Here is a 20,745-nt window from a genome sequence, read left to right on the forward strand (position 1 = left end):
GAGTATCAGGTATGACTTGTGGCAGAAGTGTTTTATTTTTGCAGTTAGAAATTATTTACTATAAAGGAAATTTGTTACTGGAAGAAAGAATTATTTTTATTTCATTAGTAACTTCAATAATTTTTTCATATTAACTTTTTTCTTTTTCATCAGAATTAAAAGGTATTACATAAGAAAAAATAAAACATCATTATATTTACAAAAAAGTTAAAATCTTGTCAGTGTTTTATTGAATTCTATAAAATGTACCTTTATCTTAGAATGTCATTTATATAGAATTTGAAATATATCTTTAATCCAAGGAGAATTGAATGTATGTATCTTCAATGGAAACAATTTGATTTGTGCCTCCTGTTTATACAAGGCCAAAATTAGTGCAATTGTAAATATGCTAAAATATGTTCACTAAGAGTTTTCAGTTTGTAAGGTAAAAGAATGTTAAACAAATGTACTAGTTCATGTAACTTGTTCTCAAAAAATCCAGCTATATCCTCTCTGCCTTTTTCCATCATAGCGAATCAATCACCATAATATTTGACAATTTTGCTAGTAAGCATATGTTAGGAGAGCTATCAGTTGGCTCTTTCAATAAAGAAATGTATTTTGAGACCCAAATCTGTCTACCTAAATTGAGAAAAACCCTGTAAACTGCAGCTGGAATTGGAATCTGCTTTCTTTATATTCTTAATAGAAGTTTTGAGAATTATTTGATAAGTTAAAATTATTACTTTCATAAGGAATTTTTCAAATTAATTACACTTTGAGGTCTTCAAAGTAGTTCTTATTTGCAGAAATCATAAGGTTCAAGGAAAGAATTTACATGAATTTTAAAATGCAAACTGGAATGATTATAGTAAATTTTTGGATTTGTTTTCCTTAGAAGTATATCTTTGTGCCATTATCAAAACTGACATTATTGTGGGGGAAAAAATTGAGAGACTATTTGAAAATGTACCACTATATTAATTGTGGATAGAACGAAATACATGCTTGAGAAATAACTCGTTTAATTACAGTTTGTGCTTTAGAAAGTTTCTTTCACTAATAAAAATTTTGGATGACTTTCTGTGTTAAAGAGTTTAACCTGTCTGTTGCATTTTTAGCTTTTTAACTAGAATCTCACACTGTATAAATATTAGTAAATGTTGAGTAAAACATGAGTACTCTGACTTTATGTTTGCCTTGTACAGGGTAATGCTCCCAAGCTGGTTTATACTCCATTGACAGACAAGTGCTACCTAACTCTTACTCAAGCCATCAAGATGGGACTTGGAGGAAATCCTTATGGACCAGCTGGAACTGGAAAAACCGAATCAGTAAAGGCTTTAGGTGGACTTCTTGGAAGACAAGTTTTAGTTTTTAATTGTGATGAGGTAGGATAAATAATTGTCAAAATATATAATAGTGTGTTAAACATATTTGTATTAGTTTTCATGTACTTATATATGAAACACTCTATTTTAAAATTACTGTACTTTTAAATCCCTTGAAGATGGAATTTGTTTTAATTGAAAAGTAAAGTGGAGAGAAGATAAATAATTGTCAAAATATATAATAGTGTGTTAAACATATTTGTATTAGTTTTCATGTACTTATATATGAAACACTCTATTTTAAAATCACTGTACTTTTAAATCCCTTGAAGATGGAATTTGTTTTAATTGAAAAGTAAAGTGGAGAGAAGTTGCACATAGTATAGTCCCAAAACTTTTCTAAGAAGAATTAATGTGAAGAACTAATTTTAAATACAGAGTAGAGGTTTATGTTTCATTGTAGAAAAATGTTTTTAGTAAGGAGAATTCAGAATAGAAAGGGAAAAATCTTAAATTTATTTTAAATTACCATTTTCAAAGCGTTTTATCTAAGATTTATATTTTGACTTAATCTCTAAAACAAAATCTTACATTTGTTTAGTTCTCTGTACATTTTGTAATACTATCATGCACATTATTTAGTTTATTCCTTGAAACCACAAGATTTTGAAAGAATAGCTACTTAATCCCTATTTTAAGAAGAGCAAAAGAGGCGTAAATGGGTGAAATGATGAATTTATTAATAAATTACATCAAATGTCAAATTATTGTTAGATATTTTAATTATTTTTTAATGAATATAATTTTTGTCATTGTTTTTAAGGGCATCGATGTGAAGTCAATGGGGCGAATATTTGTTGGTTTGGTGAAGTGTGGAGCCTGGGGTTGTTTTGATGAATTCAACAGACTGGAAGAATCTGTACTGTCAGCAGTATCTATGCAAATTCAGACAATTCAAGATGCCTTGAAGAATCATAGAACTGTATGTGAACTGCTTGGCAAAGAGGTATTGAATATGTTGGGAATTTAAAGAATTAAAATATTTCTAAGACTTGACATTACTCATTCTCAGGCATTATTCTATCTTTATTTCTCCTACACCTCTGTTTCTAATCCGTGGCCAGCATGTTAAGCCTTTTTATCTGTGAAATGTCTCTGAGATTTCTTACCCTTTTTTTAGTCCCATTTTTACCATTCATTTTTAAACTTTCAATATTGAATAATTCAGTTATAATAGTATTTATATTATTATATATCACACATATTCTCATATTATCTGTGCTGGCACTGTACATAGTGCTTTAATATATTGTCTTAGTTAATACCACACCCTTGAGGTAGGTACTATTATTTTTTCTGCCCTTTATGGATGAAGAACCAGGACTTGATAAGTAATAATGTGTAGTAGAGCTAGAAATTGAATCCAGGACTGTCTAATTCTGAAGCACATGTTTTAAATCATTATTTTATATGAGTGTTAAAACAATAAACACTTAGCTACTCTTCTGTTCCTCACTCTCCCCAAAGGAGATATATATACATTTATGTCATTAGAATGTAAACTTATTTGTATAAAAAATGTAAACTTCTGTATATAATACACAATGCTGAGCACACTGAAAGTTCTAAGAACTTTGGAATTATCCTGTTATCCAAAATAACATTTTTGTAATACAAATTTTTCTGGGTAGCCCAAGGAAGTAACACCAGTTTTACATAGTTAACATGTGATTTATGTGATGCTTTAACTCTTGACAAGAAAAGAGAAACTATTATATAAGAATTACTTTTCACATATCAAAATTTATTTTTTTCCACATTCATTTTTTCCCCTTTGTTCTTCTCACAAAGAAAGAGTTGTCTTTTCTCCCAAACAGTACTAATCTTTCACCTATGCTTTGGAATCTACTTTCCAGGGGCCTTCTCTTAGTTATTCCCTTTTCTGTGGATTCCTTATTAGCTTTTAAACATAATCACATCGTTTTCATCTTAATAATAATTAAAACATAAACAAGACTCTTGATTCATTTTTCCTTCAACCCCTGATCTTTCTCTTTTCTTTCCTTTATAGCCAGATTTCTTGGTTGTACCACTGTAGGGGTTTCTACCTAGTAATTACTCATTCATTGTTTACACATTCTAATTTTAGCTTCTATTCTTAGTGCTTTGTTGAAAATTTTCCCTACTAGGTGCTCTCATGACATTCTACTCATCCCTGTTATACTTTTATCCCACTGTGATTGTCTCTTTGTAATATTAGATAGACTATGAGCTCCAGAAGGGCATTAACTATTATTGACTTTAGTTCAGAGTTGTCTCTGCATACTGAACAAAGTGCCTAGCACAAAGAGGGCTTTCAGTAAACACATGTTGACTTAGTAAGTAGACTTTCAAATTATTTATCATCTCTCAAATTTTCAACCTAAAGAAATGGATTATAAAGAACCTCTGTGAAACAGTATAGTTCTGAAGGAGTTTATTATCAGTTGGGTAAGGAGATGGTTAGCACATTGGAGGTTATTTTTTGGTAGGGTGTTAGATTTATGTGTAGAATATGTCACAAAATTTGTCTTGGCAATGTATTTTATATTTATAGTTTCAAATCTTTGATGCCTATATTTTAAATTAATATTTCAGGTAGAAATAAATTCTAATTCTGGAATTTTCATCACTATGAATCCTGCTGGAAAAGGTTATGGAGGAAGACAAAAACTACCTGATAATCTTAAACAGCTTTTCAGGCCAGTAGCTATGTCTCGTCCAGACAATGAGCTTATTGCAGAAGTTATTCTCTATTCAGAAGGCTTTAAAGATGCTGAAGTATTGGGCAGAAAATTAGTGTCTATTTTTAATCTATCTAGGTGAGTTTTCCTGTTTTAAGTTTTTTTTTTTTTTTTTTTTTTTTGGCAACGACCAGTATAGGGATTGAACCCTGGACCTTGGTGTTATCAGCACCATGCTCTAACCACCTGAGCTAACTAGCTAGCTTTCCTGTTTTAAATACATTTCTAATGATTGATTATGGTGATTATTGACCGTGTTTGTGTTTTCCCAATTTATCAATTCAGTGAGTTTTCATATTGGTGATTTTATTGTACTTACGGTGTTGATACGGAAGATTTTAGCTTGAACAATAAAAACATCTGGCCCCAAACTACTAGTTTTTATTAAGTATTATTAATATGATCAATTTAAAAATATGTATTTACTTTGGAGTGCTCCAGTTAAATGATTCTTACTGAACTTACTTACCATATGACCACTCAAAAGCTACTGTTCTCTGGAGGAAATCTTTCACAATTTTTCTTATGTCTTATTTCTAGTAATAGAGGATGACTTTTAGGTTTTTTGGGGCAACCTAGAATTCTGGTTCATATCACTTAAGCAATAGAGGGAAAGTAGGCACTGTCAGAGATTGAGAGCAAGATGGATTGATTAAAGACCTTAGGAATAAAGGTAACCTGTAATTGTCATTTACAATCTTCATTAACATAGTTAGCCAGTTCATAGAAAGTTTATCTTGATCCTTGAGAGCCATCTATCTTTCACATCATACTTGAATGATCATCTTGTGTGATTGTCTCCCTTATATGAGAGTACTTTTCAAAAAGTTTGTGAAAAAGTAGAATTAAAAGATAATTTGAATCTTTCCAGGAACTCTTTGAAGTACCCTTGTATAAATTAAATGGAATATCATTATTCATTTCCATGTGTAATTATATTTTGTATTTTTTTGGATGTGATGATAAAAAGAATTTCTCGTAGTTATTTGCTACTTTAAGATTTCCATGTCTATTTCAGGGAACTTTTGACACCTCAGCAACATTATGATTGGGGTTTGCGAGCTTTGAAGACAGTTCTGAGAGGAAGCGGAAATCTCCTTAGACAGCTGAAGAAAAATGGCACTAAACAGAATGGTTTGATTAATTATTCCAAATATAATAAATTATTTTTTAAAATAAGTTTTAGTTTAGAATAGTTTTAGATTTACAGAAAAGTTGTAGATATAGTATAGAGAATTTCTGTATACTCTTCCCCCAGTTTCTCCTATTGTTAACATCTTTCATTACATTTGGTGCATTTGTCATAACTAGTGAACCAATTTTGATTGGTTGTTTTTTGACTAAAGTCCATACTGTATTAGAATTTTCTCTAGTTTTTAATGTGATGTCCTATAATAACTTTTAAATATGCATTAAATATTAAATAGTTGTTATATGTAAAGGAGTAGTCTAGTCCACTTATTCCCAAACTTGAATGTCCCTTGGAATCATCTGTTGGCTATTAAAACACAGATTGTTGGACCCTACCCCCAGAGTTCCTGATTAAATAGCTAGGTAGAGGAGCCTGAGAGTTTGTATAGTCTTGAAACAAAAACAGAAACCTAAGAAACACATGGGGATTTTCTCTTACAAAGATAGTATACCATAAGTAGACTAGGTTATGAATGTTTGGAAAGAATACTGCAGAGGTGGAGTGCCTTTCTCATAACATCATATCAATGAGTACGTGCATACTAAACATATGACATCATTGGTGATGTTATCCCTCATCACTTGGCTATGGTAGTGTTTGCCAGGTTACTCTACTGTAAAGTCATTATTTTTCCCTTTCCCTACCTTATCCCTTGGAAGCATGTTACTAAATCTAACACCCTCAAAGTGAGGAAGCAAGAATTAAGCTTCACCCCTTAGATGGGGGAGGATCTGCATATATTATTTGAAATTCCTCTATAAAGAAGATTTGTCTCTTCTCTCTCATTTATATATTTATTAAATCATTTATTTAGATCAGTATGGACTCAATTATATTTATATTATACTTTGCTCATGTATTTTTCACTTATATAAAATGAATGGTTCCCCCCCCACCTGTGGACATAAGCTAAATATTCAGCTTCTTCAGGTTGCTATGAAAAACTGAGTCAAAACTCTATGAAAATTAGATAAAGCATAAAAAGAAAGGACTACATGCAATTACCTATTGGCACTTTAAATGTCAAAGTATACATCTTAAAAAAGGGAGCTACTTTAGTTGTATTACTAGGTTGGCATAAGTCAGGGTAGATATAGTTATTTTGTGAAGTACTTAAATTACTATTTTTAAGTTTCTAGCTTTGGTAATTTTTAATATTTAAACCAGAACTGTAGTAAATAAAAATGACTTATGAGTTCATATGCTTGAAATAAACTCTAGAGCACCAAGCCTCTTTATGTATATTTAAAATAGCAATTTTAAGTCATTATAGAGGAAATACCAGGCTAAAAGTAGTTTCTTTGCCTTTGTGTATATATTTTCAATCAGCAGCTGATATCCTTGAAAATGAGAGTCTGGCAGTGATATATTTGAATTCCATTTGAGAATGGGTTTATGAGACATTTTAGAATAAGGCTGATCAAAGACTGCTGTTCAATTTGTTAGTTTTTAGTTTCAGGACATAATCTTTCTTGGAGGCAATATTGGTATATTTGGAGAGATACCTGAATCTAGATTTTTTTACCTAGATTTGAATCCCAGCTGTGATACTTACTTCTGTGCCTTCTCAAGAAAGTCATTTAAACCCTTAAAGACTTAATGTTCTCATATGTAAAACTGGAATAATAATAGTAATACTTTTTTACCTGCTTTATAGACTTGTCACAGGATCACATCATATAATATAAAAGGCAAAGTACTATGCAAATATAAGTGATAATAATTTTTATTATTAATTAAAGTCTGAGTACCCTGGGATTCAAATCCTATAGAAAGGAGTTCATAACTCTACTTAGTGGTACTTATTTTTCAGCAGTCAAAAGACAGTAAGGTAAGATTGCCAGTTCACATGATATGATATGTCTTTAAATGTTGCTAAATTCTAGGGCACCATTTAATGATTAATAATGCATATCAAGGTTATAGAACGCTTAAAAACTATTTTTATAGTCATTAAATTGATAACAAATTATTTAAAAGTGAAACTTTTTCTCTAGCTAATGAAAGTCATATTGTGGTACAAGCATTGAGGCTTAATACAATGTCAAAGTTTACATTTGCTGATTGCACCCGGTTTGATGCACTGATTAAAGATGTCTTTCCTGGAATTGACTTTAAAGAAGTAGAATATGATGAACTAAGTGCTGCATTAAAGCAAGCCTTTGAAGAGGCCAATTATGAAATTATACCCAATCAGGTAACTGTCGAGGATATTTTATAATATTTTAATTCCTTAATTCCTTATTAACTATCCTATCCCTCATTTTTCAGCTTATCTTTTGTCTTTCAACTTAAATCTCACTTTCTCAGGGAAGACTTCTCTGATCTTCAAGTCTTGATTAGGTCCTTTTGCTATATGCTTTTGTTTCTCTTATCATATATACTTGTTTAATGTTTAATTGTGTATTTTATTAATATTGATTCTTTCCTACCAGGTAGTAGTCTGCATGAAAGGCAGCATCCACATATATTTTTGCCTTTATTCCTAGTGCCTATCGTACCTGGCACATAATAGATCCGTCATATATATATATATGTATATATATATACACATATATACATACGTTGTTTTAAAAAAAAATTTTTTTTTTGACTGGCCAATATGGGGCCATTTTATATATATGTTTAATAATTGATTATGTATGATTTAGTTTCACTTTGAAACTACTTGTTCTAAATTAATGCTTTTCCCTTAGATTTTTTTTTGAAGAGAGGTAGAATGTAAATGAAATGAATAACTGAATATAATAATGAATATATTATATTTAGATGTACTGATGAGTGATGAAAATAATGAACATATTGTCAAATACTTGGAAAGCGTCCTTGTTTCTTTTAGTAAATATGTTCAGATTTATTTAGGTATTGTCCTATTTAAGATTTTATTTTCCACTGAAGAAATCAAAGACTTAATTTACATGTTTGGAATGAAACAACTGTTACAAATGAAAGCAGAACTGAATGATTGTACCTAATAAGTCATATATGAATGTATTTATTTTCTATTAGATCAAGAAGGCTTTAGAATTGTATGAACAATTACGCCAGAGGATGGGAGTTGTTATTGTTGGTCCAAGTGGTGCTGGCAAATCAACCCTTTGGAGAATGTTAAGGGCGGCACTTTGTAAAATTGGCAAAGTGGTAAAACAATATACTATGAATCCTAAAGCTATGCCTAGACATCAATTATTAGGCCATATTGACATGGATACAAGAGAATGGTCTGATGGAGTTTTGACAAATAGTGCTCGCCAAGTGGTTCGGGAGCCTCAAGGTTGGTCTCTGTAATTCATTCATTTACTTCTTAATTCTTAGAGAATAATAGAACCTGTCTATAATGCTGTTTTTTAATGCTTAAACATAACCATAAACTGCATTAAAATGATGTACATTAGATATTTTACTTTGGAGAGTCCTCAGATATTCTATCTCCTTTTGAGTACACTCTTATAACAACTTTTAATATAATAGAAACTCAGAGTAAGTTGGGTGAATCGTAATTCAAAACTAGGTTAATTTACTAAATAAGTATAAAATCTTTGATTCCTGAATTGTTACTGTAATGCCTCACTAATAAGCAAGATGACAGATTTTTATTTGGGTTTAAAATTGGTGTATGTGTGCACTCATCAGTATGAAAACAGTGTTTTGAATAATTTTGAAAATGTAAGTGGTAAAACAATAGACTTTCTCGTCTAAATTTCTTGATTTGGTTTCCAAGAGAATTTTTAGTCAGAATCAGAGGAGATAGGCTACATTTTCCAGGTCATAATTTAATTAATAGTTTCTCTAACACAGTGAGTGAAAGGTTTAGAATTCTAAGATATTAGAAAGGATTTTCAATGTAGTCTCTTTATTTTCTCTATTATCACACATTAAATAAAGACCAGATATTACCTTCACATATTTCTCACATTTTTATTGGTGACATTTGCCTCTTTGAATTGTTGCAATGGTTTAAGTACAACTTGAAAGACTCCCATTTTGGGAAGGATGAAAAAAAAAGGTTTGTTCATGGTAAGACTGTATATGGAACTTGGTCACTGCTTTTCCACTTTGAGGTCACCTTTTTATATATCAAAAAACTTTGACAGTGGCAATTTTTTTTATCTCTTATGTAGGTTACTAAAAATTGGGTTTCCTATATTTTCTGAAAGACGTATTACACAGGAAGCATTTGTACATTTTTATGATATGGTAGAAGGTAGAAGTCTGAAGAATATCTTATAGTTATCTCACGGAAGTAGAATTACCTAGCTCTCACACACATTTTTTTTAGTAAGATTACCAATTTTGCATGTTTATAGGTAAGCATTATCACATGGCATATAACTGAGTCTTTGGCCAGCTGATTCAAAATCGCCCATGTGTTTTCTAGCACATTTGTGATTTGTGAAATCACATGAACGTTTTTACCTTGTTTGACTTTTTGTTTTTTATATTCAACATCAGTAAAAATTACTTCTAAATAAGAAGAGATAATTAGTTTATTCCTTATTATTAGGCATATATATTTCTGTTTTATACTCATTATTTTGGTTTTAAAATAGATGTCAGCTCATGGATAATCTGTGATGGTGATATTGACCCTGAAAAGAGATAATTAGTTTATTCCTTATTATTAGGCATATATATTTCTGTTTTATACTCATTTTGGTTTTAAAATAGATGTCAGCTCATGGATAATCTGTGATGGTGATATTGACCCTGAATGGATAGAATCTCTGAATTCAGTTCTGGATGATAATCGACTACTCACCATGCCAAGTGGAGAAAGGATTCAGTTTGGTCCAAATGTTAACTTTGTATTTGAAACTCATGATTTAAGTTGTGCTTCACCAGCCACAATATCTAGAATGGGAATGATCTTTCTTAGGTAAGCCACAGAGCATTTCCATACATTATATTAGAATATTCTTTAATTATTATTTTGGTTTTATAGCTAAGTAAAATAAATGTACTGTGAATAATATATAAATATTTATTTTTCCCATTTATTATTAATTTCCTTTTTCTGGTTAGGGTTTAATTCATTCAGAGAGTTCCTGTTTTATTGCATTTTAATTATTTCAGCAGCTTAGTTGTATTACAATTACTAAATAATATTTTTGTTTAAGTGAAATAGCAAGTATTTAATTTGTTCTCTTCTTTTTTCCATTACTTTTATTTAAATATTATAATTGAGTTCAGATAGGTAGTCTCTGTAGGCATTGAGGAGATGCACTGATAAGAAAGTTTTTATTCTGAAGGAGCTTAGAGTCTTTGATTTGCCTGCTTTGAGCCAACTAATGTAATTTAAATATTAATCTTTGATCTTTCAATTTTTCTTCTTTATATTAGATTGGATAGAAATTTTGAGAGGAGAAATTCAAGGACTCACTATTTACTAGTGTTGATATGAAACAGTGGTAGAAGATAGGAAAAATGACAATATCATGAGCCTTTGTCAATTCTAAAATTATTAACTAGAGTTGTTTTTGCTATAATTAAAAAATAATTTTTTATTGGCATAATTTTTTATAATTATGTCAGATATAATTTTGAATAAGATGTGAATGTTATATATAATTTATAATTTTTTATTGGCATAATACTTAAACATATTTCTATAATTTTTTATAATTATGTCAGATATAATTTTGAATAAGATGTGAATGTTATATATAATTTAAGTCACTGGATTTTACTCCTAATTAAGTGCTTTGCTAAAAGAATTTTACTTTAGGAAGACTCATAGGTCTGGTGTGGGACGTGGGATTTTGCATTTCTAACTAACATACCACTCAGAGTAGAAAGGGTTTAGACTACTTTAGACTAACCTGTAGATATGTAATTCTTCTTTAGTTTATAATAAAGTATATGAAATATATTTGCTTTATTTTATAGAAGATGACTATATATATGTGTGTGTATATATATACCTATATGTATGTATATATATATACAGAAGTAACTATATTACATACACATACACATACATACAGAAGTAACTAAAGCCAGTTCTTGTGTGCTAGCAGATAAAATATATGAGTGGAATAATGTTTATTGGAACATAAATTTATTTGAAAGTAAATTGACAATTTTTTCATAAATAATTTCTTATATGTTTGTATTAATCTGTTTCAGTGATGAAGAAACAGATCTTAATTCTCTGATAAAATCCTGGTTAAGGAATCAACCTGTTAAATATAGGAATAATCTTGGAAATTGGATTGGAGATTATTTTGAAAAAGCTTTACAATGGGTTCTAAAGCAGGTAAGTTAACCATAGTATTTTGTAATTAGTTATTGAAGCAAGAAATATGATGATTAAGAGTGATGCTTATATTTAGCTGCCTTGTGGTAGAACCTGATAGAAAAGGGGGTGAAGTGAGAGGTAGATGTCAACATTGCTGTCACTCTATACCTCTTAGCATAACTTTTTATTATGTTAGTCTTAAAACATTTTACTTCTCCTATCCATAATACCTCACACTGCTTACCTAAAAATCTTGACTATTAAAATGTCTTTCTAATATTTACTACAAAATCATCTTGCTAGCACATTCTACTGATATGTCAATAAATGCCTACACATATATCATGTTGAAAACAATATCAAGCTCATACTAAAGTAGAAAAAGGATAGTGAGTTACCTGCAATAATGATGAAAATATTTGTTTGTTTAACAAAAATGTATTGAATAATATATACCAAGTATACTACTAGAAAGACTTTGAGAGGTGTAGATGAACAGGATAATCCTTTTCCTTAAGAAGCATTTATCTACTGGAGGAAAATAACATGTAAACCAATAATCCCAATACAACTGGATGAAAAGATATCGCTGTCTTTTAGAAGAGGTTTAAAAAGGAGATCACACTTGATTTTGAATTTGAAGCATGAATAGAAATTTAGCATGCAAAGAAGACCACGGAGGGTGTTCAGATATTCCACACCAATTGTGGTTACTAGAGGCTGGGAGGGATTGGGAGGAGTAGGGAGAGGTCGGTTAACAGATTAAAAAAATTATAGCTAGATAGGAAAAATAAGTCCTAGTGCTCTACAGTAGTGCTAGGCATCTGTAATTAACAATAATCTGTTGTACATTCTCAAATGGCTAGAAGAAAATAGCTGAAATGTTCTCATCACAAAGAAATGATAGATTTTTGTGATGAACAATATGCTAATTACCCTGGTTTGATCATTATACATTGTGTAACATGTATTGAAATATAACTTTGTACCTATCCCATAGATACGTACAATCAGTATGTGTCAATCAAAAAGAAAAATGCTCTGATGCATGTATCTTTCAACACACTTCTTTTTGTGTGTTTTCCACTTTTTTTCCTTAGGATAAGGAAAAATCTCTTCAGTGGGAATTTAAAGAGTATGGGAAAAACTTTAATGTTTTTAACACATATTGAAAAATTGTTCTCCAGGAAGTTTCTTCAAGCTTACCATTAATATTTTATATTTTATACCTGATAGGTGATTCATACTACATTGCTTTAGTGTGCATGTCTTTGATTATTGTGAGATTGAACAGTATCAATGATTATTATAATTTTTCTTTTGTGAATTATCTATTTATATTTTTATCTGTGTTTCTATTCAAGAGCTCTTTATATACTAAAATATTAACCCTGTTTTTTTCTCACTTCCTCCTAGCTTGTCATTTTTCTTTAAATTTTTCTTTTTTTTTTTTTTTTTTTTTTTTAATATTCAAAGATGCATAGTACCAGCACAAATCGTTATAAAAGAAAATCGAAGGGATTTTCCTCTGAGCTATGTAGATACCTAGAGTCTGCCTGATTACCATTATTTTATAAGAAGATTCAACATTTTGTGATGGTTTGCTGCCAAGTCAAGTTGCTGATTGGCATCCTTAGCTGGAATTGAGAAAGGGTTGGGGCTAAGACTCCAGTTTTTTGGGAGGCGAGGGATTCTGTGATTTTACTCTAGTACTGTGATTTATAGACTACTGCCTACCTCTAGCTCAAGATTCTAAGTTTCCAAACCAAAACATGGCTTTACTTTCTTTCAGACTTGATTAGCATAGGTGAACTCTAGGTAGCTAATTTAGAGGCTATTCACACCTCTATGTTATTTATTGTTTTTTCTGGAAGAAAATTGACTTCATTATCTTGGTTTCTTTTGGATCTACTGCATGCTGTTTATATCTGTGTTATTGTTAGAATGAAGAATTTAACACTAGGTGGAATAGTTTTGGGTATGTATGTAAAGGGGTTTGTACTATAGGCACTGTGACAGGATAAGATTATTAAACTGTAGTGTGGATACCAAAGATTGAGTTAAAAAATAAACTGATTTGAGACCAGTTCTCTGTTTTTATTAGAACTTTTTTTTAAAAAGGTGTTGAATGTTCCTTCCTCTTATCCTGCATTTTGAACACCATGCTCGGATTTTGAGATATACCATAATTGTTATTCTAGTCAAATGTTGACATTTTACATTTAACTAGAACTTTGCTTTCTTGTATTAATTCAGCAGATAAGACAATCTAGAAGAAAATATGTGGGTTTCCATTATGTTGCCTTTAAAATCTAGAACTCCTAGCTTGACCTAATCAGCTGGATTTCTGTCTCCTACCTTCTTCCTGCTTTCCCCCGATTTCTTCTTTCTTCCAAAGAAGCAGAGTGATCTTTTAAAAATGTAAATTGAATAATTTTACTTTCTTATGAAAAACACTTTAAAGCCAGTGAAAATATAATTTGTATTCCTTACCATAGCCTATAAATTCTGCACTCTGGCTCTTGCGTACCTCTCTGACTTAAACCACTGTTTTCATGCTTACTCAGGCATAGCTTCTAATTACTTAACTGCACTAAGTTTCCCTCTACATGTGCTGTATTCTCTGTGTGGTCAGATATATCTCATTCTTCACATGTTAGCTTAAATGTCCCCTTTTTCAAAGTGGCCTTGAACCTTCAATCAAAGTTACCCTTTCTTAAGATACCCTGTTCTACTACTCCATAGTCCTTAACATAACTTGTTAACCATTTCCTCTTCTACACTTCAGTTGCATGAAGATGGAACTTGTTTTTAACCCACCTTATTTTTTTTATACCTAGTACCACATATAGATCCAACTGCATGATTGGTTTTCAGTAAATATTTATGGAAAGAATGAGAACCCTTTTTTGTCTGAACTCTCCATCATTTACCAGAGGCCCCAGAGGCCTATAGATCAAAACTATCTCTACCACCTAAGTCGAAAAGTTTTATTTTAAAATTCTGCTTACATAGAAAACTCCAAATGGTTTTTCATTTAAGCCTGCTATTCCTAGCCTTTTTTTCCCCAGTACTATCAATCTAGCTCTTGCTTCTAGTTTTCTTTTAATCAGCTAGAGGAAAGGAACATCTATTCTTTTTGGACCAGTGCTCCCTCAGTGACTTACCTTTTCTTTTGTATTCTTCAGGTTTAGGGAGTAAAGAAATAAAATATCTATTTGAGGACTCTAGTACTTACAGCTAGGAATATGTAATTTTTTAATGATTACTTTTTATTTTCAAAGTATATGTATAAATTTAATGAAACCCAAATTTTCTATAGCTTGAATAGAGGGATGAATTTAAAGGTGGTTCTTGAAAAGATATGTGAACATCAATTTGTATGATTTTAAGTTTACTAGTTAACATTTATCTTTTGTCTGTCTGTACCATGGATTTTAATCAACAGAATGACTATGTGGTAGAAACAAGTTTGGTTGGGACTGTGATGAATGGTCTGTCACATCTTCATGGATGCAAAGATCATGATCAATTTATTATTAATCTCATAAGGGGACTTGGTGGAAATCTGAACATGAAATCACGTCTGGAATTCACCAAAGAGGTAATGCATATTTAATGTTGCCTCTGTCACCAGATGCTTCTCATTGTTACCACTCAATGCCATACTGTATGCTACTTTTGTGAGACACTATCTTGCCAAAGTTCAGAGTAAGAGTGTTAAAGAGTAACATTGGAGCTACTCTTTATAGCTTCACAGATAACAGTTTTCAGTATTAGAAAGAAGAATAACAGGTTGAGAGTAGTGGTGGTAACACTGGAATGGGCAGTACCAGAATATGGTGGAAATGAAGGGCATTAGAATTCCTAAAATTCAGCAATTTGTGATTTTATGTTCATAAGAACTGCATTAAAAATGGAATAAATATCTACCAAGTTGGTATTTTCTCTATATGCTTTTATTTACTTGCTTAAATGATTGTTTAGAGAAAAATATTTAAGATAAAATGTAATTTTAATGATAAAGTAGTTTACCTTAAGTATAAAGTAGGTTTAGTTAGTATATGTGGTTTTTTTTTTTGAACTAAGATGATTCACTTTTGGGACATTTACTTTGAAGACATAAATCTCACTCACTTGGCAAGTCCAAGTACAGTGGTGTTTATGCTAATTGATCACAATCAGTCATTTCTTCTCCACTCCCACTGCTTCACTTGGCTGGCCTTTAAAAAAAATTCACATACTCTGTTGGGAATATGTGAAAACTCATCACAATTTTTTCCTCTTAAGGTTTTTAACTGGGCACGACAGTCTCCTCCAGACCCCCATAAGCCAATGGACACCTACTATGACTCGAGTACAGGACGATTAGCATCTTATGTGCTGAAGAAGCCAGAAAACTTGACTGCTGATGATTTCAATAATGGCCAAACTCTTCCAGTAATTCAGACTCCTGATATGCAGCGGGGTCTAGATTATTTCAAACCTTGGTTAAGTTCTGATACTAAACAACCGTTTATTCTCATAGGACCAGAAGGATGTGGCAAAGGGTAAGAAAACTGTTGACAGAGGTGCATTTTGTGGATTTATGTCCCCTCTCCCCCAACGATGTAACAGCTATTGTTACATTTCTTTTGGTTAAAGTAGCATTTACACTTTCCTGGAGGATTCTTTTCATTGTCTCTATGTGTAGAAATAATGATTGGGGGTAAGAATGTGTCCTTTTCTCAGCCAGGTTATGTTATTTCTGATGGAAAGAGAAACCTGAGAAGATACTCTTGAAATCTGTGTATATAATCACAACAAAAAATGAATACCTTAGATATATTCACAAATTACCATTTGCTTTAGTTACAAAAGTTGATTCTTGAAGTTAGCTTTCTATTTAAAAATAACTTTTAATTCAGTGGAATTCAGCCCAGTTTTGTTTCTACAGAGTATAGATTCTGGAAATAAAGGTGCCATGGATTATTAGTTTCACATTTCTAGTGAGAGAGTAGTAATTAAAAAGTTCTATAAAATCATAGTAATTTTTTTTTTTCCTTTTTGTCTTTTTTACTAACCGGTAACGGGATCGCAACCCTCGGTGTCACGCCCGTACCAGGGACCGGCAACGGGATCGCAACCCTCGGTGTTGCACTCGCACCGCGCTCAACCAGTGAGCGGGAACTGGTCTCCACATGGGATCCGAACCCTCGGCGGGAGCGCCGCTGCGCTCCCAAGCGGCGCATTCTCCAGTGTGCCACCGGGCCGGCCCCATAGTAATTTTTTTTTAACTAGGAGAACTTAAGAAAATCTTTCCTCTATGAGGAAACAGGATTGATATATTCTATATATACTTTATCAAATTAAATTACTTCTGAGGAATTTGGGTTTTTTTGGCTGAAAGAGTCCCAAGAATGCCTTAAAATGTGAATTTATTTTTTTCCAGCCTGAAAGTTAGAGAGTTACTTTGATAGTTGTAAACTATGAAAACTATGTCCATGTTTACCACTTTCCCCTTAAATATCACCATACATAATTTAGAAATTGAAATACTTATATGGTAGAAATTTTATATTAAATATAAAAAGTATTTTGTTGATTGCATTTCAAAGTCAAATGTTATACATCTTTCACAGGATGCTGCTCAGGTATTCCTTTTCTCAACTCCGATCCACTCAAATTGCTACAGTTCATTGTAGTGCACAAACTACTTCTCGACATCTCCTGCAGAAATTGAGCCAGACTTGCATGGTAATCAGTACTAATACTGGTCGAGTTTATAGACCCAAAGACTGTGAACGACTTGTTTTGTACTTAAAAGATATCAACCTACCCAAGCTGGATAAATGGGGGACCAGTACTTTGGTAGCCTTCCTACAACAGGTAAGTCTTATCACTTGAAGTATTTTGATGTAACTGGGAACAATTTAATTTCATTAACTTTTCTTATAGATAGAAAATCTGCTTTCTTCCTTTGCGGCCAGTTTTATCTAACATGTATCATGAAAATTCAACTCCTGAAACATTTCAGTCTTGCTCCATGTCTACTTTCTTTGATCTTCTTCCCTTTAGAAGTTAGTATTACGTCAAGATGATACATGACAGGGAGAGTAAAAGAAACCTTTTACTCTGCACGTCATTTATTCCTAAAACCAGGAGGAAAGCAAAGCCGGGGATGGTGCTGGAGTTGGGGAAGGTTTTGCTTCATTTTTTTAGGTATGCATTCTTCTGACAGCAGTTATACTTAGTCATGCCTCTTTCTGGCTGCTTTAAGCCCATTAATCTCCCTCTTTGCCTGTGTAAGAATTCAAGATTACACATTCTCAGTTGGTGTGGGAGATATTTTTCCTTCATGTTATTTACATCACATTAGAAACTCTAAATTCTTAGAGCTTACTATGCTTATTTATATAGGCTCAAATTTAGCTTTACTGTGTAACTGCAGAATATGCTAAAATATTAATAGAAAAAACCAAAATATTTTCGTTATATTTTTCTGATTCTTTACTTTTTTTGATAATTGCTGGTAGATTTATAAGCCTAATGTTTATTAGACACAGAAGCATTTTAATAATGAGGATAATTCAGCTAACATTAATTGAACACAGAGATTTGAACAATATTATTTTTCAATGATATGAGAATTTAAAATGTATTTCAGTCTTAAACTCTTGTGTTAGGTGGAGGATGATGATAACATTTGGAAATAACTGAAATTTAGAAAAAAATATCTTTTGTCCTGGTTGGAAAACCATAAGCATCAAACATTTAAAATATATTTATTTTCAAATAGGTATTGACATATCAAGGATTTTATGATGAAAATTTGGAATGGGTTGGTCTAGAAAATATTCAAATTGTGGCTTCTATGTCAGCTGGAGGAAGACTGGGAAGACATAAGCTTACTACCAGATTTACTTCTATTGTTCGTCTTTGTGCTGTAGAGTATGTATATTAGTATTTTAAGTTTTTTTTTTTATTGGGGAGACATTGTATATTATTACATTTTATTAAAGGTATTTGTTACTGATACTGCTTCAAATGTAGAATATAAAAATCACCAGACTTAAACTCTGATATTTTTTACCCACCCTTCCCAAAATATAAGCAATAATTTAGGATGATAAAGGCTTTAATCAAAGCATCTTATTTGTTAGAAGTATATAAGGAAATAAAACAACTGATTCATATAGGCTCTGTTCCAAAATGTTAATATCAGCAATCTGAATGTTGGGTTTTAGAAAGAAATGTTTTATGTGTTTCATAAAACAAAAATACTTTCAGATTTCATGAAGGTTACTAAAAGGAGAATTTAAGTCTGATCAAGGGAGAATTAGGTCATTTTAATGACTGATGGCATCAGCCCTAATAGATCAGTTTATCTCCATGGTTCATAATTGTTACAACTCCTGAAGTTTTTGGTTATGGCACTGTCTCCTCTGTTGTATTTTTGCCTTGCAAAACTTTTTTTTAAATACTTTAATGCTAATGGCTAATTATACCCCATCTATAAATATTCTTCTTTCAGAAATGTTCCTGCCACCAATTAAGCTGTGTTGAAACAAATTTTGGTTTTGGAGGAACAGGTTGATTTTACTTGTTGTATTCTACTTTATACTTCTGAGGTGGATTACTGCTCTGTGTACAGGCTGTACTTGACCCAAAATGCTTTTCTTAAGTAAAATTTGTATTTTGGCCCTCTCTAATGATTAGTGGTTTTAAAACAGTTATATTTTAAAATTATTTCTTTGGAATTCTCTACCAGAACTCCTGGTATTTGACAATAGGATATTTAAGAATCCAATCTGGTTGAATTGAGAATAGTGACCTTGAGCCCAGAGATATCTAGGTCTCAGAGTAGCACAGTCTGAAAACCACTACTGTAACATAACATTAAAATAATAATTTAGAATAGTGATTTATTTCAGCTTTCTTTTTTCTTATATGCCCTTTTTTAGTTACCCTGAAAGAGAACAATTACAAACAATTTATGGAGCATATTTAGAACCAGTTCTACATAAAAATCTAAAGAATCATTCTATTTGGGGTTCTTCATCAAAAATTTATCTCTTAGCAGGATCGATGGTACAAGTGTATGAACAGGTATATATATGCATTTGTATTGTTGTTTACATGTCTATTGGTATCATTCTCAAAGGACTACCTCTAATCCTGATGTCTGTGTTGATGCCCAGGCTCTACTTTCCTGTTGTTTATTTGACTTTTCTACTACAGAGTAAGCTCTGTGAGGGCAGGTGCTATGTGTGCCTTATTCACTATTGTATCCCATTGCACAGTTTCTAATAGGCACTAAATAAGTATTTGTTGAATGAATGAATGAGTAGTAGATGGTTATTCTGCCGTCAGCTCAAAGTTAGCATATTTAGAATGGTGTTCATCTTCTTTTCAAAACCAGATCTTTCTCCTGATTTCTGTCAGTTTTATCTTCCAGGATTAAAACCTGAGAGTAGTCTTCAGTGTTTATTTCTGTCCTTTTGCCTGTGGAGAAATGTCTGAAGTATCCTTTCTTGATAAAATTGGAAAGATACTTGAAAATAGGCATTGAGGATGCAGAAGACAATTACTGAGTACTTTTCTTGCCAGTGGTAGTCTCAGGGATGCAAAGATGACTAAGTTTCTCTTCTCTGGACGTTCATAGTCTACTGAGGGACTGAGTCATATAAATAAGTTATTAATATGGTATGATAAATGTTACAATAACAATATGTCCAAGTTACAAAGGTAGCATAGAGAAGGGAGTGAACAACTTTGTTGTGTATGGTAGTTGTTAAGGAGGAGGTGAAATTTAATGAGTTTTGAAAAATAATTAGAAATTTGAAAAGTGGCTGGAGATGAAAGAAGGTCTTCCTAGGTAAAGGGATAGCATGTGCATCTTATGGAAGTGTTTGCGGATGATGGTTTTTATAGTGTTGAAATAGAAGTGGGGAAAAAGATATGTGTGAAAGCAAAAAGTTTCTTTTTAAAAAAAAAAGTTAATTCAGATGTTAAGTGATCAAGTTCAGAATAAGAGTAATAGCTCTGTCCAGAGAGAGAAAGGGACAGGCTTTTTACTGCTTGTATATTGAAGAGAGGTACTTTGATTTGTTCAGTGACTTCTTGAACATAAGATATCTCTGTGCTTCCCACCATTAGAAAATGGGTCTTACCTAGACCTGTGAGTTCCTTGGAATTGCAAACCATCATTTTAGGGAGATTAGGTTAGCTTTCCTTGAA

The 20,745-nt window shown here is 31.7% G+C and overlaps 1 protein-coding gene across 1 annotated transcript in view; it reads left to right on the forward strand.

Moving 5' to 3' along the window:
* The window catches only part of LOC103582229 (cytoplasmic dynein 2 heavy chain 1-like), a gene marked incomplete at both ends in the record, with an annotated part of 20,674 nt that extends 1,060 nt beyond the window's left edge, over nt 1-19,614 (forward strand). Inside the window, 13 exons of the mRNA XM_008563882.1 lie at nt 1,191-1,373; nt 2,137-2,319; nt 3,951-4,174; nt 5,115-5,230; nt 7,286-7,485; nt 8,298-8,562; nt 9,957-10,164; nt 11,415-11,544; nt 14,975-15,130; nt 15,817-16,076; nt 17,148-17,394; nt 18,305-18,456; nt 19,470-19,614. Coding sequence (XP_008562104.1) covers nt 1,191-1,373; nt 2,137-2,319; nt 3,951-4,174; nt 5,115-5,230; nt 7,286-7,485; nt 8,298-8,562; nt 9,957-10,164; nt 11,415-11,544; nt 14,975-15,130; nt 15,817-16,076; nt 17,148-17,394; nt 18,305-18,456; nt 19,470-19,614 — 2,469 coding nt within the window. The remainder of the gene's footprint in view (nt 1-1,190; nt 1,374-2,136; nt 2,320-3,950; nt 4,175-5,114; nt 5,231-7,285; nt 7,486-8,297; nt 8,563-9,956; nt 10,165-11,414; nt 11,545-14,974; nt 15,131-15,816; nt 16,077-17,147; nt 17,395-18,304; nt 18,457-19,469) is intronic.
* Between the last annotated feature and the right edge of the window lie 1,131 nt (nt 19,615-20,745).

This window comes from Galeopterus variegatus, unplaced genomic scaffold (genome assembly GCF_000696425.1).
Source record: "Galeopterus variegatus unplaced genomic scaffold, G_variegatus-3.0.2 Scaffold15308, whole genome shotgun sequence".
Taxonomy (NCBI): Eukaryota; Metazoa; Chordata; class Mammalia; order Dermoptera; family Cynocephalidae; genus Galeopterus; species Galeopterus variegatus.